General features: G+C 40.0%; 1 protein-coding gene across 2 annotated transcripts; it reads left to right on the forward strand.

Annotated features, from left to right (window-relative positions):
* Positions 1 to 2,895: 2,895 nt before the first annotated feature.
* Positions 2,896 to 17,418, forward strand: c21orf62.L (chromosome 21 open reading frame 62 L homeolog). 2 transcript variants are annotated; one of them, XM_041581564.1, is made up of 2 exons: positions 2,896 to 3,110; positions 16,298 to 17,418. In XM_041581564.1, the coding sequence occupies exon 2, from the start codon at positions 16,322 to 16,324 to the stop codon at positions 17,006 to 17,008; it is 687 nt and encodes a 228-aa protein (XP_041437498.1). In that variant the 5' UTR covers positions 2,896 to 3,110; positions 16,298 to 16,321; the 3' UTR covers positions 17,009 to 17,418. The 2 variants fall into 2 exon arrangements, with proteins under 2 accessions (XP_041437498.1, XP_041437499.1); XM_041581565.1 differs by lacking the exon at positions 2,896 to 3,110 and adding an exon at positions 11,275 to 11,502.
* The last annotated feature ends 367 nt before the right edge of the window (positions 17,419 to 17,785 follow it).

Consider the following 17,785-nt stretch of genomic DNA (forward strand, 5'->3'; position numbering starts at 1 on the left):
TTATTTTATAAATTTTTAATTATTGCCTTCTTTGGACTCTTTCCAGCTTTCAAATGGGGGGTCACTGACCCCATAAAAAAAAACAATTGCTCTTTGAGGCTACAAATGTATTGTAGCCTTTCTTTCTATTCTATTCATATTCCAGCCTCTTCTTCAAATCAGTGCATGGTTTGCCAGGGTAATTTGGACCCTAGCAACCAGATTGTTGAAACTGGAGAGCTGCTGAATAAAAAGCTAAATAACCAAAAAACCACAAATAATAAAAAATTAAAACCATTTGCAAATTGTCTCAGAATATCACTTTCTACATCATACTAAAAGTTAATCCAAAGGTGAACAACCCCTTTAAAGGGGAGGTAAATGCTTCCCGCCAAGTTTAAGGAATTCTATTAGAATCCTTTAAAGGAGACTACTTTACATAGGTACATGAATTTGTGAAGCTCCAATTCTGCTTAATGCATCCTAAACATTCAAATCTTACATGAATATGTCTTTATAAATATATAAAAGGCCAGAGGTACACTAGCAGTGTCTGTGCAGGTAGAGAAAAGGCCAATACTATCTCTTCTGCTCAGGGTCGGACTGGGGGGCCAAGGGCCCACCGGAAACCTCTGTCCAGGGCCCCCCTCTGCCTTTCCCGCCCGCCCCCTACTATGAGGCGCGCACATGAAGGCGCGCTCGACACGCGCATGAGGGTGCGCTCTGCTGAATTATTTTTTTTCTTGGAATCCCAAAATGGGGCGAGGGGGTCTGACATGTCGGGGCCCATGAGGGTTGGGCCCACCAGGTTTTTTCCCGGTGTCCCGCCGGCCAGTCCGACACTGCTTCTGCTCTTGATCTTATACAGGTATAGGATCCCTTATCCGGAAACCCGATATCCAGAAAGCTCCGAATTACGGAATGGCTGTCTCCCATAGACTCCATTTTATCCAAATAATCCAAATTTTTAAAAATGATTTCCTTTTTCTCTGTAATAATAAAACAGTAGCTTGTACTTGATCCCAACTAAGATATAATTAATCCTTATTGGAAGCAAAACCAGCCTATTGGGTTTATTTAATGTTTACATGATTTTCTAGTAGACTTAAGGCATGAAGACCCAAATTACGGAAAGATCCGTTATCCGGAAAACCCCAGGTCCTGAGCATTCTGGATAACAGGTCCCATACCCGTACTGCTATAAAAAACTTGATCAACTCGTATACCAAAATAGCACAGGACAAGAGTGCACAATCGAAAGCACAGTATTTATGAAAAAGACGGCTGGTAACTCTCTTTTAAGAGCAGATTCCTGCCATCCAAAACACGTGTTTAAGTCTGTGCCCATTGGTCAGTTCCAACACCTCAGACGTAATTGCAGTACGGATAAAGAATTCATGACACAGGCAGCTGCGCTGAGAGATCGTTTTCTGGCTCAAGGTTCTCCGTTGAAAAATTTGAAGGTAGCTTTTGTTAAAGCGTTTAAAGGAAATAGATCACAATCGCTGAAAGAACCAAATGTTGTGAAGAATGATTAAAAAAACTTTGGATGAAAAAACTTTGCATAATGATACACCTATGTTCTATACAGAGAAGCTTATTGGTTCTTTACATTAGAAAGAGACAACCTAAGGGTTTGAACCTGCGATTTGACATTGTGTGTTGCGTGTAGAGCATTTTCTAGATAGGAGCATCTATAATTGGAGCCTGATTAGTTACTTATAGTTTATTTGTTATTATTTATCTGATCTACTGTACTTACTTTTAGCGAGTTCAGTTGAGGTCTTCAACATCATTCATTTTTTAATTGGTTTAGTTTTGACGATCGAAAAAAACATTATTCATGAGAATTTATATTTGTTGAGTTATTGATTTGATTCACACTCAAAATAAAGTTACTTTATCAAGTACCCCCTGGGACTCTGTTTAATCCATAGTTACAATATTGAGGTTTTTAAATTAATTGAACTTAATTTAGTAAGTCTGATGTTAAAAGGTACATGAAAAATACAACTCTTGCACTTCTCAAAGTCTAAGACAAAATCTTTTTTTACAAACCTCTATTATGGTCTGTGGCCTAACGCGTTTCATGCTTACCCAGCACTTAATCACAGGCTCGGCTATATCATATATATAGAGAAAAAATACATCATTAATTACATCTCATTTAACTAATTGAAGGTGCGGTTTGATCTCTATATATATGATATCCCTGAGCCCGTAATTAAGTGCTGGGTAAGCATGAAACGCGTTAGGCCACAGATATGGGGTCATAATAAATGTTTGTAATAAAGATTTGGTCATAGACTTTGAGAAGTGCAAGAGTTGTATTTTTTATGTAATTTGAACCTATTCTTGGTCACTAGGATAACTCATTGCACCAATTTATTTTTTAACAGAGATTTTATGCTGTTGGTATATTCAATTGATTAAAAGGTGGCAACCTTAGTCTCAGTATTAAAAACAAGATTTTGGATGTGCTTAATAATGAATATTCAACTTATATAATATATAAAGCCTATGTTATTAAAACTCTATGAAGCTGTATCACTAGGTTCTAGATCTTCTGGGTTAATTGTGTCTGTTTTTCAGGGCTGTAACACCAGCCGATCGCGTGATCAAATTCTGATCGAAACCAAATGTATTGTTCCCATGTTGAGTGCAACAGTCAGTCCTGAGCGGTTTTATCTTCCAGCCGCCCAGGAGCACATCTCAAACCACATAATCAAGTGTCTAAAAACAGCTCTACTACAAATGCTGGAGGGGAGCCTTTGGCAAAATGAGCTGCCAGAAGGTCTCCAGATCCCAGCAGCCTCTAGTAATCATTAAGCTGGCTGGCTAATTTGTCAGAGACAGGCATTTCTCAGGCTGGTAGAACTTTTCCCAGCTCCTAAAGGATGAGGGGAGTGTTTCAGTGGAATGTGAAGAACACATCAAAGATAAACATGTTCATTTATCAAAGCAAACATTGGAAGGTATGCTCGGATCATCAGCATGGCCCAGTCTCACTTCTTCTCCTCTATAAATGGACTAACCCGAGCTCTCAGAATTAGGGATGAGCTGATAGAGACAACCTGCACTACAAGTTCTGACTGCGACAGATGCCTGGTGTCAGTGAAGTTCTATTTCAGGTGACTGCAACTCTTGCTCCCTACTCTTTCCTTTTTCTTACCATCCCTTCTGCTCTGCCCATTCTTCCTCCCTTCTATTAACAGCAATATTTGTAAAAGGATTGTAACAAGGTCACACAAGCAAAAAATAAGCCATGTATTCCATATCTACTGCTTCCAAATGCTTATGGCTGTATGTCTCCATTGAGTGCAGGTGTAAAATATCCCCTTCCTCAGAATCCTGGGACCTGTTATCTAGAATATTTGGAACACAGGTTTTAAAGGAAAACTATACCCCCAAAATAAATACTTAAGCAACAGATAGTTTATATCAAATTGAATGACATATTAAAGAATCTTACCAAACTGGAATATATATTTACATAAATATTGCCCTTTTACATCTCTTGCCTTGAACCACCATTTGGTGACTCTATCTGTGCTGTCTCAGAGATCACCTGACCAGAAATACTACAACACTAAGGGGAAAATTCATCAAGGGTCGAATATCGAGGGTTAATTAAACCTCAATATTCGACTGGGAATGAAAATCCTTCGACTTCGAATATCGAAGTCGAAGGATTTTGCGCAAAAAAGTTCGATCGAATGATCGAAGGAATAATCGTTCGATTGAACGATTAAATCCTTCGAATCGATTCGAAGGATTTTAATCCAACGATCGAAGGATTATCCTTCGACCAAAAAAACTTAGCCAAGCCTATGGGGACCTTCCCCATAGGCTAACATTGGGTTCGGTAGCTTTTAGGTGGCGAACTAGGGGGTCGAAGTTTTTTCTTAAAGAGACAATACTTCGACTATCGAATGGTCGAATAATCGAACGATTTTTAGTTAGAATCCTTCGATACGAAGTCATAGTCGAAGGTCGAAGTAGCCCATTTGATGGTCGAAGTAGCCAAAAAAACACTTTGAAATTCGAAGTTTTTTTACTTCAAATCCTTCACTCGAGCTTGGTGAATTGGCCCCTAACTGTAACAGGAAGAAGTGAGGAAGCAAAAGGCAGAACTCTGTCTGTTAATTGGCTCATGTGACCTTACATGTGGTTTGTATGTGTGCACCTTGAATCATACGATCCCAGGGATTATAATTACCCAATGGCACATACTACTAAAAAAGTATATTATATATTTTACACATCAGCTGTTTTACTCAGTATCTTTTAATAGAGACCTACATTGTTTGGGGGGTATAGTTTTCCGTAATTTGGATCTTCATACCATAAGTCTACTAGAATGTAATGTAAACATTAAATAAATCCGATAGGCTGCTTTTGCTTCCAATAAGGATTAATTATATCTCAGTTGAGATCAAGTACAAGCTACTGTTTTATTATTACAGAGAAAAATTGAACCATTTTTAAAAATGTGTATTATTTAAATAACATGAGGTCTACAGGAGATGGCCTTTCTGTAATTCGGAGCTGTCTGGATAACAAGTTTCTGGATAATGGATGCCATTTGGATCACCATAAGAAAAGTCTACTAAAAATCATGTAAACATTAAATAAAGCTAATGTATTGTTTTGCCTCTAATAAGGATTAATTATATCATAGTTGGGATTAAGTGATTAAGTGAAAGGCACTGTTTTATAAGTACAAAGTAAAAGGAAATCGTTTTTAAAATTTTTAATTATTTGGTTAAATTGCAGTCAATGGGAGACGGCCTTCCTGTAATTCATGCTTTCTGGTTAACAGATATTATATTTGTATAGTGTATTTCCCAAGTAAGTGAGAGTACAGAAGGGCAGGTCCCAGTGGGAGAGAAGAGTCGCACCTGGCAGTCAAGGTCTGCCTTTAGTCTGCTCTGCTCTCAGTTACTTGTCCAAGACTGGATTTTTCAGTTTTTTTTTATTGTATTAAACAGTAACTATGAAAAGCAAATGAACCTGTCATGGCCATTTACATTTGTATGTACAGGGATCAGGAAACAAATATACTGTAGATATGTCAACATCAATGAAAAGTGAATGTAGATCTACTGAACTGATCCACACATCCCTTGTGTTTAATGAGCCCATTTCACAAGCTAAAGGTTGGGGGGTTCTGATATTAAGGCTAGCATACCCCTGAAAAGGTATAGGGCCAACCCCCCTACTATTTATCTTCCACAATCAACACTACCTTTTGCAAAAGAGAAGCTCATGGGAGGTGCTGAGAGTTCAAGTTTCACAGTTCAGTGGGCAGCAGGCTGAACATTCCTGCCATCAGGGCCTCCATCATGAATCATAGGTCCCACTATCTAATAAATAAGCAGGGCCCTCCCATCCAGGGACTCCCAAATATTAGCCCATTGGTCAGTGGGGTCATTAGTCAGAGCTATGCATGTGCACACACACCCGTACCCTATTATGCCAAAACCCTGTCCGTGTCCTGCACCCCTTCCTGCAAGACCCTTCCCAACCTTGAATCACACGTCTACAGCTCTTGGGTCCCCTTCTGTTATATAATCCCACTTTCGGTACTGTACTAATAAAAGGGGTAGTTCACCTTTAAGTTAACTTTTAGTATATTATAGAATTACTAATTCTAAGCAACTTTTAAATTGGCTTTAATTTTTTCTTTTTTTTTTATAGTTTTTGAATTATTGCCTCCTTCTTCTGACTCTTTCCAGCTTTCAAATGGGGGTCACTGACCCCATCTACTAAACAAATGCTCTGTAATGCTTTATTGTTATTGTTACTTTTTATTACTAATCTTTCTATTCAGGCTCTCTCCTATTCATATTCCAGTCTCTTATCCAAATCAATGTATGGTTGCTAGGGTAATTTGGACCCTAGCAACCAGATCCCTGTCATTGCAAACTGGAGAGCTGCTGAATAAAAAGCTAAATAACTCAAAAACCACAAATAATAAAAAATAAAAACCAATTGCAAATTTTCTCAGAATATCACTCTCGGCATCATACTTAAAAGTTAATTTACAGGTGAGCAACCCCTCTAACTTTCCGTTAAAAACAAATGAAAACAAATCCATGTAAAGTGATTCTCAGTTTACAGAAATACATGTCTAACAATGTGCTAATATATAATTTACAGCTGCTGGGAGTTACAAGATACTGTTGTATTAGTGGAATGTTGTACAGAGGAACAGTTCATTAGATAACAAACCATAAAACACAGAGAGCAATGAAGGTGTTGCAAGGTTTATCTAGAATTCCCTCACTCCCATCAGTCTTCCCTACACACAAATGAACAGAGACCTCTGAGTTGTATTTTTTATATGTCAGCACCCTCCTGTAGGGATAAGACATGCTGTGCAGGTATCGGATCCTTTATCTGGAAACCAGTTATCCTGAAAGCTCCAAATTATGGGAATCTACCATAGGCTCCATTATAATCAAATAATTAAAAACAATTTAAAATGATTTCCTTTTTCTCTTTAATAATAAAACAGTCGCTTGTACTTGATCCCAACTAAGATATAATTAATCCTTATTGGAAGCAAAACCAGCCTATTGGATTTATTTAAAGGGATCCTGTCATCAGAAAACATGTTTTTTTCAAAAAAAACGAGTTCTGCACTGAAATCCATTGCTCAAAAGAGCAAACAGATTTTTTTATATTCAATTTTGAAATCTGACATGGGGCTATTGACATTTTGTCAATTTCCCAGCTGCCCCCAGTCATGTGACTTGTGCCTGCACTTTAGGAGAGAAATGCTTTCTGGCAGGCTGCTGTTTTTCCTTCTCACTGTAACTGAATGTGTCTCAGTGAGACATGGGTTTTTACTATTGAGTGTTGTTCTTAGATCTACCAGGCAGCTGTTATCTTGTGTTAGGGAGCTGCTATCTGGTTACCTTCCCATTGTTCTTTTGTTTGGCTGCTGGCGGGGGAGGGGTGATATCACTCCAACTTGCAGTACAGCAGTAAGAGTGATTGAAGTTTATCTGAGCACAAGTCACATGACTGGGGCAGCTGGGAAATTGACAATATGTCTAGCCCCATGTCAGATTTCAAAATTGAATATAAAAAAATCTGTTTGCTCTTTTGAGAAATGGATTTCAGTGCAGAATTCTGCTGGAGCAGCACTATTAACGGATTCATTTTGAAAAAACTTTTTTTCCCATGACATTATCCCTTTAATGGTTTACATGATCTAGTAGACTTAAAGGGATACTGTCATGGGAAAAAAAATTTTTTCCAAAATGAATCAGTTAATAGTGCTGCTCCAGCAGAATTCTGCACTGAAATCCATTTCTCAAAAGAGCAAACAGATTTTTTTATATTCAATTTTGAAATCTGACATGGGGCTAGACATTTTGTCAATTTCCCAGCTGCCCCATGTCATGTGACTTGTGCTCTGATAAACTTCAATCACTCTTTACTGCTGTACTGCAAGTTGGAGTGATATCACCCCCTCCCTTTTCCCCCCCAGCAGCCAAACAAAAGAACAATTGGAAGGTAACCAGATAACAGCTCCCTAACACAAGATAACAGCTGCCTGGTAGATCTAAGAACAACACTCAACAGTAAAAACCCATGTCCCACTGGGACACATTCAGTTGCATTGAGAAGGAAAAACAGCAGCCTGCCAGAAAGCATTTCTCTCCTGAAGTGCAGGCACAAGTCACATGACATGGGGCAGCTGGGAAATGGACAAAATGTCTAGCCCCATGTCAGATTTCAAAATTGAATATAAAAAAATCTGTTTGCTCTTTTGAGAAATGGATTTCAATGCAGAATTCTGCTGGAGCAGCACTGTTAACTGATTCATTTTGAAAAAAAAATTTTTTCCCATGACAGTATCCCTTTAAGGAATGAAGATCCAAATTATCCCTAGCATTCTGGATAAAAGGTCCCCTACCCATATAAATAATGTACATATTTGCACTAGGGTTGCCACCTGGCCGTTATTTTACTGGCCTGGCCAGTAATAATGAAGGTTGATCCCAATGTTATTAATAGGGGAAAAAGATAAATATATAGGAAGGCCGGTATTTTTCAGAAAAGGTGGCAACCGTAATTGGCACAGTTATTCTCCAGCAGGAAAGTATGAGTCTTACAGCAGCACTTTGAGCGAATACATAATACCTTCCTTATTTGCCCTGCCAACTACTGGCTGATTTTTGTGAAACTAAAACATCTATGAGGTTTTTGTAACTTCTGGAATTTCTAGGACATATTAAATATCTTGGCAGAGCTCAGCTTGAATGGCTGTTGGAATAAATTGGAAAACATTTATAATTTTTCCGACTGTGCTACAGACCGCTGCTTTCCACCAGTGTGATGTATTGCGTACACGGGAGATTTTTGTTCATTTTGTATTTGCTAAAATATAATGATTTCTAACAGCAGCCTCAAGCCCATAAATATAGTTAGTCCTGTATTTCTATCAATGGTTTCCACCAAAGGGTCCCATCAATGCTTATGCAATTTCTGCCCTATAAACCAGCCCTGTTCTGATAAATTCAGTCTGTGGCTGAAATCTTAATTATGCAGGTTACATTAACATAATTATATTTCTTTATTCCCAGAAAACATCCAGCCCAAACAGAGAGCTGCACATCCTCCCCTTGCACAATAAGCACTTAAAGCGGAAAAACAAAAGTCTAACTTTTCCCATAGAGAAGTGTTTGCTCTCATAGAGATGCCAAGCACTAATTGAAGTCATTAATTAGCTTTATGTGTGGATCTCCCGCTGGGTTATTTTCTGGGTAACTAAGGAGACTAATCTCTAAATCCTTCTTATGTGTGAAATGTGCAAAATAAAAACACAGGACAGTTGTTTCTTCTATCTTCTTTTACTCACAGGAGCCCTAGAGAGATACAGCATATTTTGGAACGGCCATGGGTAAATGTAGAATGTCCTCTAACCAATGTCCCAGCCCAACCTCAACATCAGGAACTGGCATCTTAAAGGATCAGTAACATCAATTTCTTTTTTTTTTTTTTTTTTTTTTTAATCGTTAGTATAGAACGAAAAAAAACCCCACAAAGACAAAAATAAACTTTTAAATCGCAAAGTCTTTATTAAAGGGCAAGTAAAGTCTAAAAGAGAATAAGGCTAGAAATGCTGTATTTTGTATACTAAACATAAACATGAACTTACTGAACAACAAGCCTAATCAAACAAATGACTTATGTTTTCAAAGTTGGCCACAGCGGGTCACCATCTTGTAACTTTGTTAAATATCTTTGCAAGACCAAGACTGTGCACATGCTCAGTGTGGTCTTGGCTGCTTAGGGATCGTCATAAATTATCAAAACAGGAAAACAAACAAAGCTGCTTGAGTTCTTCATGGCTGGGAAATAAGGCAGGGGCTCCCCCTGCTGTTCATAAGTATGATTGTTTCCCTGCAGAGCAGTTAGGGACCGTCTGACAATTCCTATCCACAGCAGTAAATGAAGGGAGAATTTCACTGCATACAGTGGTTATTATTTAATGGCCTGTCGCTTTTTCATAGTCTGAGCTAGTGACTAAAGCATCCTGATGTTTACCTGGACAATACAGCGCTGTTTTCCTAAGGTGTACACTGTTTGCCTTTCAGTGCATGAATTGCAATGTTCTGTTACCGTGTTTGCCATTCTCATAGGATAGATATTGTTTTATTTCTATCTTTTTATGTGGTTTAGAACTAGTAAAAATAGGATTTAATTTTTTTGCCTTTGCATGCCCTTTAAGAAAAAACTTACAGAAACTCCGCTTGCTCTCCTCTTCAGAAAAGGCGATCCGGCGATCCATTGTGAGGTGCTCGATTTCTCCTCCCTGCCTTCCTCATAGAAGATAGCCAGAGAGGAGAAATCGAGTGCCGCATGATGGATCGTCGACGTGACGCCTTTTCTGAAGAGGAGCGCAAACTGAGTTTTGGTAAGTTATTTCTTAATAAAGACTTAGTGATTTTAAAGTTTAATTTGTCTTTGTGGTTTTTTTTTGTTCTATACTAGTGAATTTCTTTTTAAAAAAATTGATGTTACTGGTCCTTTAAGGCCCTCTAGAACATTGGGACAATGTACCAGAAATTCAGAGAAGCCAACCAGCAGTAAATGCACTTAAATAATGTGTAGACTCTACATTCATTTTTCTTGCATATATACCCATTTGAAGCCATGGGATCCTACACCATAACATACATCGACTATTGTCCTCACCAGTTCCCATAGTGATTGCACCTAGCAAGCCATAGACTTGAGGAACCAAAAGCAGCCATATTATGATCAAAGGTATTAAAGGGGTTGTTCACCTTTGAGTTAACTCTTAGTATGATATAGAGAGTGATATTCTGAAACCATTTGCATTTGGTTTTCATTTTTATTATTTGTGGTTTTTTTTAGCTACTTAAAGGAAAACTATACCCCCAAAATGAACACTTAAGCAACAGATAGTTCATATCATATTAAGTGGCATATTAAAGAATCTTGCCAAACTGGAATATATATTTAAGTAAATCTTGCCCTTTTACATCTCTTGCCTTGAGCCACCATTTCGTGATGGTCTGTGTGATCACCTGACCAGAAATACTACAACTCTAACTGTAACAGGAAGAAGTGTGGAAGCAAAAGACACAACTCTGTCTGTTAATTGGCTCATGTGACCTAACATGTATGGTTTGTTGGTATGTTTGTGAGTACAGTGAATCCTACGATCCCACGGGGCGGCCCTTATTTGACAATTTTCTATTTATGATTACCCAATGACACATACTACTAGAAAAGTATATTATTATGAAAATGGTTTATTTACATGAAGCACGATTTTACATATGTTTTATGCAATATCTTTTTATAGAGACCTACATTGTTTGGGGGGTATAGTTTTCCTTTAACTTTTTATTTAGCATCTCTCCAGTCAGCAATCTGGTTTCTAGGGTCCAAATGACCACCGGCATTCCCCCAGGCTGCTGATCTCCCTCTGGGTGGTGGTGGCCCCTGTAAGGGGTGTGGGGGCACTGCAGGGGCCTGGCACCCACAAGCCGGACCCTGCCTATAATAAATAGGGCAAGTGTTTCATTTGAGTTGGGAAAGTAACATCGGAGTGAGACAAGACACTTCTGCTCCTTTACATAAAGGAGAGATCTAATTTTCTTTTGATTTCTTAAAATAACCTAAGAGACTGGAAGGCGCTGTTTCCCTGGAAAGATAATTCCCACGTACAATAAATACGTATTGCCCTGCTGTTGGCTGCTGCCTGGGTGGCTGAGAATCGGGGGGACCTTAGATCTGTTCCCACGGGGCTCCTAGAATAAAAGTTTCAGAGCGAATGGCACTGCTGCTTTAACCGAATGTATCCAGCCAAAAGCTTCTCACATTCATTTCCTGCTACTGGTGCTGCTGCTGCGTGGCAGGGAATCCAAAGATAGATCAAGGGGAAGAAAAACACAATATGAGAACCAGTTGAAAAGTAGAGTGGGATTTCAGCTCCCGGAAAGCAAATGGAAAGCTGAGCCGATGCATTGTGTGGTGAGTCCACAACTTCATGCAAGATGTTTCCTTTTGCTATGAATCAAAATAATTCATGAAATCAACGGCTTTTATAAAATGTTTAAAAATGTTCCTTCGGGCATTACTTTTACAGCAGGTGGGGCTGGCAGGTTGGTGCTGAATTTTGTAATGATGCCGTACATCCATAGGACAGCTCCCGAATCACCTTAATATTGTTTTTATACGAGCTGCGTTATGGAATTGCTTCTGGGATGGCAGCAGAGCGCGGCCAGATGTGAGACTTGGGCTTGAAGTTGAAGCCAAACAAAAACACATGGAAGAACAGAGAAATCTCAGATTCTGAAACCTGGATTCTTCAGAGAAAAAAAAGAAGTGGGGTTTGAGACAAAAGCAATTATTTTAACCATGAGAAATAAGTTAACGTGAAATGCTTATTTAGCCCTAAGCAGGAATAGTAGATACCATCAGCCCAAATGTCTTTATTGTTGTTCATTTCTATTACTAATGCCTTTGGTTTCCATAAAATGACATGTTTTTTTGTATGGCTTTTATGGATTTATCTTATCACAGTTACGCTTCTAAATAGTCTTGTTAAGATTTAAACATTCTGCAGTGTTGTAAACAAAAGTGTTCATGTAGGAACCCTGCCAACTGCAATTTGACTGTTCTGTTATACAGATAGCTAGAATCTCAGCCATAAAGCAGGACAGGACTGCTGCTTACAATGGGGCTCAGATAGGATCTGTGCAGCCACTGGGACAGAATGCTCTGTTATACAGATAGCTAGAATCTCAGCTGCCATAAAGCAGGACAGGACTGCTGTTTCCAATGGGGATCAGACAGGATCTGTGCAGCCACTGGAACAGAATGATCTGTTATACAGATAGCTAGAATTTCAGCTGCCATAAAGCAGGACAGGACTGCTGTTTATAATAGGGATCACATAGGACCCGTGCAGCCACTGGGACAGAATGCTCTGTTATACAGATAGCTAGAATCTCAGCTGCCACACAATGCTTACAATGGGGACCAGATGGGATCTGTGCTGCCACTGGGACAGAATGCTCAGCTACAATCTCAGCCATAAAGCAGAGGGTGACCTCAGCGAAATGCGTCAGGTGTGGCATCACTTCCGGTCTCAGCAGTGAGTGGATGTACAGGTGGAACATACTGTATTGTCACATTGCTGCAGTAGGTGATAAGTGGGATGGGGAGTAGTTGAGGGAGAGTGGGGGGAAAGATCAAGGAAAAATAGGAGAAGACAAGTGTAGAGGGGGAGGGTTACTAAATGTATTTGCTTCTGAATGTCCTTGTCCGGGACAAAGAATCTTTCATATTTCGACGTAGTTCTTATGTAGAAGCATTGATCCTGGGTTGGCGACTCTCCAAGTACTGGGCCCACGGGTATCACTCCAACTCCCCCTCGTAGGAGTTTGTCTATAATGGATTCCATTGCTCTGATCCAGTTCACCTTGGTCTCCAATGTTTGCCGACCTGGTATTTGCGGTCGTTTTCCAGTTTGCTGCCAATAGTGACCTTGCTGCTGATGTGTGTAGCTAGTTTGTGAGATTGTTTGGAACAAATGGCTCTGATTTTCATACCCAGGAGAAATGTATGGGAGGTTGCCTGAATGGTGAAGTGAAGTATCTCGGAGAGCTACTAATTTCCAGAATTTTCTGAGCTTAAGTCCACCAAGTATGTAGGAATGACCCTTGTTCACCACATCCTCTAAAACAGAGGGAGTAGTCTGGATTACCGATAAGTCTGCTGATACGTGTAGGAGTATAGTACCAACGAAATATAATTTTATATTCTCTTACGCTGGAGACTGTACAGACAGATGTTTTTTTTGGCTGTTTCCCACACGTATGACCAGGACTTCTCGGATATCGTGAGGTCTAGGTCTTCGCCCCATTTTGTCATGTATGGCTGATGTAAGTTAGTGTTGCCTGAAGAAAGACAGCTGTAAAGCAGAGAGATTAGGTGTGATGGGTAAGTGTTTGAAGCACATGGTTTCAAAATAGGTTGGAGATTGAATCGTTTGGCTTTTAACCTCAATTTCTACATAGTGTATGAGTTGTAGGCAGGCCCGGACTGGCAATCTGTGGGCTCTGGCAAATGCCAGAGGGGCTGCTATAAGGTGCCATAGAAAGCCACTATTTAGTGGGCTGGTGGGGGGCTGTTTGGGCCTCTGAGTGGGCTGATTGGGCCTCTGTGTACCTGAAATGCCAGGGCCTATTTTAATTTTAACTCAATCTGGACCTGGTTGTAGGTACCCAAAAAACGCTGGCCTCTTTTCCTTTTTTCAGAGTGATAGCCTGCAAAGGTCCGTAAATTTTGTAACCCCCTACATTTTCTAACATACGAAACATTAACTATACACTGGGCTCATGTTTGGGGCATTATAACAACTCTATTTTATTTATTACGATTCCCTGGACTTGTGTAATGTAATGTATTTGCTGAAACATATATGTCCATGTAACTTTATCATTGCCCGCCCTATGCAAATTAGGCAACACTAGCGCATCTTCGCTTTGATTGCTGAAGTAATGCTAGCGAAAATTCGCCAGCGTTCGGCACCCTGGATGCAAATTTGCACTTTATGGAATTGGCTTTGTCTTAGCAAAATTTACACCTGGCGAAGTGTTGCGATGGCAGCGAAGCCGTCGCTGGCGAATTTTCGCAGTTTATGGAATTTTGTCCCCAAGAGAGGTGATAAGTATGCCATATGGATAAATCTTTTTTGAGCTTGTCAATCAGTTTTGGGTAGTTAGCTTTATATAAGGTGTCATAAGATGGCGTAAGGTGAATTCCAAGATATGCTAGGGATTTCAAAATGAAGTTGAAGTAGTTTCAGTTCTGACTCGGATAATGCGTGTGATTTTGTGGGGTTAATTTTGTCTCCAGGTATTCGTTGGAAACGGTTTAATGAGTAAATTAAGTAAGGTGGTTTGAGGTGATGAAGTGTAAGGAGGATGCCATCAGTAGTGATGGGAGAATTTCCCCCATTTTGCTTCGCCCAAAAATTTGCAAATTTCCCTTGAAATTCGCATAACGGCAAACAATTTGTGATACTCGAAAATTGACCCCCGTGTCAATTTTGGATGCGTGTCCAAAAAGTCATTCATGTCAATTTTGACACAGGCGTTAAAGTCAATGGGTGTTATTGTCTCTTCGAACGCGCGTCCAAAATTTTTTGACGCCAGTGAATTTTTGCGGGAGATTCGCAAATTTATTCGCTGGCTGTGACAAGTGAAAATTCTCCAAAAATTCGCACTAGGCCATCGCCCATCACTAGTCATCAGCAAGGAGGTTAATTTTGTGTTCCTTCGTTCCCACTCGAATGCCTTTGATGTATGGGTTATTTTTAATAGCGTGGGCCGGGGGTTCCAAGGATAGAGCAAATATTAATGGTGACAATGGACATCCCTCACGCATCCCTCCTTTTATCTCAATCTGTTTGGACTTGAGACCCATATTGAGCAACTGTGCTGAGGGTTCTGCGTATCGTTGTCTCAGTCCCGTTAGAAATGGATGTGGTATTTGTAGTTTTTCCAAGACTGCAAACATATAGTTCCAGTCCAATCTATCAATCAATCTTTTTGTGCATCTAGGGATAGGAGTAGGGAGGAGGTCGGTCATTTTGGTGCCAGACATATTAGATGAATCGCCTTTCGGATGCTGTCTGCTGCTTGGCGCCCTGGTACAAATCCCACCTGATCCTTGCCCATTGCACCTTATTTTAAATTATTTTGCCTTTTAAAACAAGCATTAGAAGCACCTTGTTTGACTTAATTATCATTTTATTATGGAGATAGCGCTTTGTAGAAATCACTATAGAACTTTAGAACACACACAAAAAATCTGTGCATAGACTTTCTATGGTTCAAGACACACACAGATTAGTGTTGTAACACTTTGGTGTCTGCACTAAATATTAACAATATTGCACTAGGTTCTGTTATTTGTTTTTTTCCATAGCATGTGGTGCTGATCTATAATTGTATCTTGATTACTAGAATCTCAGCCATAAAGCATGGCAGGACTACTACTTACATTTGGGATCAGATATTATCTGTGCAGCCACTGGTACATAATGCTCTAGATACAGTAAATAGAATCTCAGCCATAAAGCAAGGCAGGACTGCTGCTTACAGTGAGGATCATTTACAAAGCAAGTGCACGGAACACCATTCAAATGCAGTGTACAAAATGACAGTGTATTTGTGGGCAACCCATGATTGGCAGCTTCTTTTAATGACATCATCCTATTAATACAACCAGAGAAAATGAACATATGCAAAGGCCAAGTACAATGGAACATTCTGGGGGTACCATTTTGTAAAGGTACAGCTGATGACTGCAGTTGTAACCTTCCTGTTCATGCCAGTGCTTCTGACCAGGTCATCTCCTTTCAGCGGCTCCAACTTGAAAAAGCTCCGAGGGTCCTGGTCCCTGTCTTGGAGCTTGGGTAAAGTACCTCTGCAGTGTGCATGTGCCCAGTAAAAGAGATCGGTCCAGAAAACTGGAAGCTGTTTCCATGGTGGTGAATGGTGAATACCTGGTCAAGAAGCACTAGAGAGGACAGAAAGGTTAGTGACTACAATCACCAGGTGTACCATGTGGTCTGACTGTGGTCGGTCTCATGGTGCCCGCCATTGACCAGTTTGTGATAAGCTGTTGCCATTCAAGTCAATGGCTTGATAGGTGTTTCTCCACTGATGAAAGTAAACTAGTGCAGCAAATGTGCTTGTGCTATAATGCAACGTAATAACATGTACAAATAACAAACTTGTGATCTTCCCTCTAGATAAATTATTCCATCCCCTAGTTGATGAAGGCTTTCAGAAGGTTGACCCCTACTGGAAAAAGCATTTCAATGTCCTGCAACCCCCGCCTTTTCTTATTCAGCTTCTTAAGCTTTGGTCTAACAAGAAACCTTGCAAGCAGCCAGAACAGTACGCTCTTGTTTGCCAAGGACAACAACGTTCGAAACTGCAGCTGCTCCAGCGACATCAAGAGCTGCGAGTACAGCCTGGCCAACTTGATGTGCAACTGCAAATCTGTCTTGTTCCAACGAAATAGAACCCTGTCCAGAATCAGTTACACCGGTGACCTGGTGGTCTGGTTCACGGACACATCCATCCTTGGCCAGTTGCTCAACTTTACCTTTGTGCATGATCTCAAGCTGTCATTATGTGGGGCTTTGCCTCTCCCAACAGATTACCTGGCTATCATTGGCCTCCGACGATTAGAAATCCACACTGCCAACTCAACTGAGCAGAGGCTGGTCATATACAACCATGACAAGAAACCCATGGACAAGACCTCCCAAAACCCCAGCGAAAAGACATCCTTGTTGCACATTTCATATCTGGATACCTCTCTTTTTAATGGACCATCCTTAAAGGCCTACAGTGTGGAGGATGTTTCCAGCATTAATGAACAGTTTCCAAACCTGCCATACCCCAACACATTCTCTGTAACAAATATGAGCTACATTGTAACACTAATCTACTGACACCTAGGCATGGAGTGACTGCGCAATGGCAGCCAATAAATAGACCCTATACTACGGATGTCAAACTCAGCAGTGCAGCTGAAGTTATCTAGAACCCTCAACATCTCCCAACAGCTGAGAACATGATGCATATTACATCATATATTATTAGTTACTAGGCTAAACCAGGGATCTTCAAATTGTGGTTCTTATAAATAAATAAATCTCAATGTGCCTCAAGAGTCATGGAAACAGATGATTCACAAGTGGAAGATACGCACATTGAATTCTACTGAGGCCACCTATGCTATGTTATACCCATTTTACCCATCATTTTTGACTGGTCATCCACAGGTTGATAACCATTGAGAGAACTGTCACCTGAACGTTTAAGTTTCCATCAATACATACTGATAGGACAGTGTTCTCCATTTTTGGTTCAAGCCCTTTGAGTTTCAACATTATGCCAGGGTCCTGCTTTGCTCCTAACAGGGTTAAAGATGAATTAAAAACTTTGGTATTTTCCATTTAGCAACACTTTCAAGCCCTGCAAGTGCTGGTGGGCCTAAAAGGTACTGGGGATTCATAGACTGGGAGCAATATAGACCAATAGATGACTGGTCAACTACAGGTTGGGAACCACTGATAGAAGTGTCACCTGAAGGTCTAAGTTCCCATAAATACATACTGATAGGACAATGTTCTCCATTTTTGGTTCAAGCTAAGCCCAAATTTGAGCTTTAACATTAGGTCAGGGACCTTCTTAGCACAGAACAGTTTCAAACAGGGGCATGTCTA

This window comes from Xenopus laevis, chromosome 2L (assembly GCF_017654675.1).
Source record: "Xenopus laevis strain J_2021 chromosome 2L, Xenopus_laevis_v10.1, whole genome shotgun sequence".
Lineage (NCBI taxonomy): Eukaryota > Metazoa > Chordata > Amphibia > Anura > Pipidae > Xenopus > Xenopus laevis.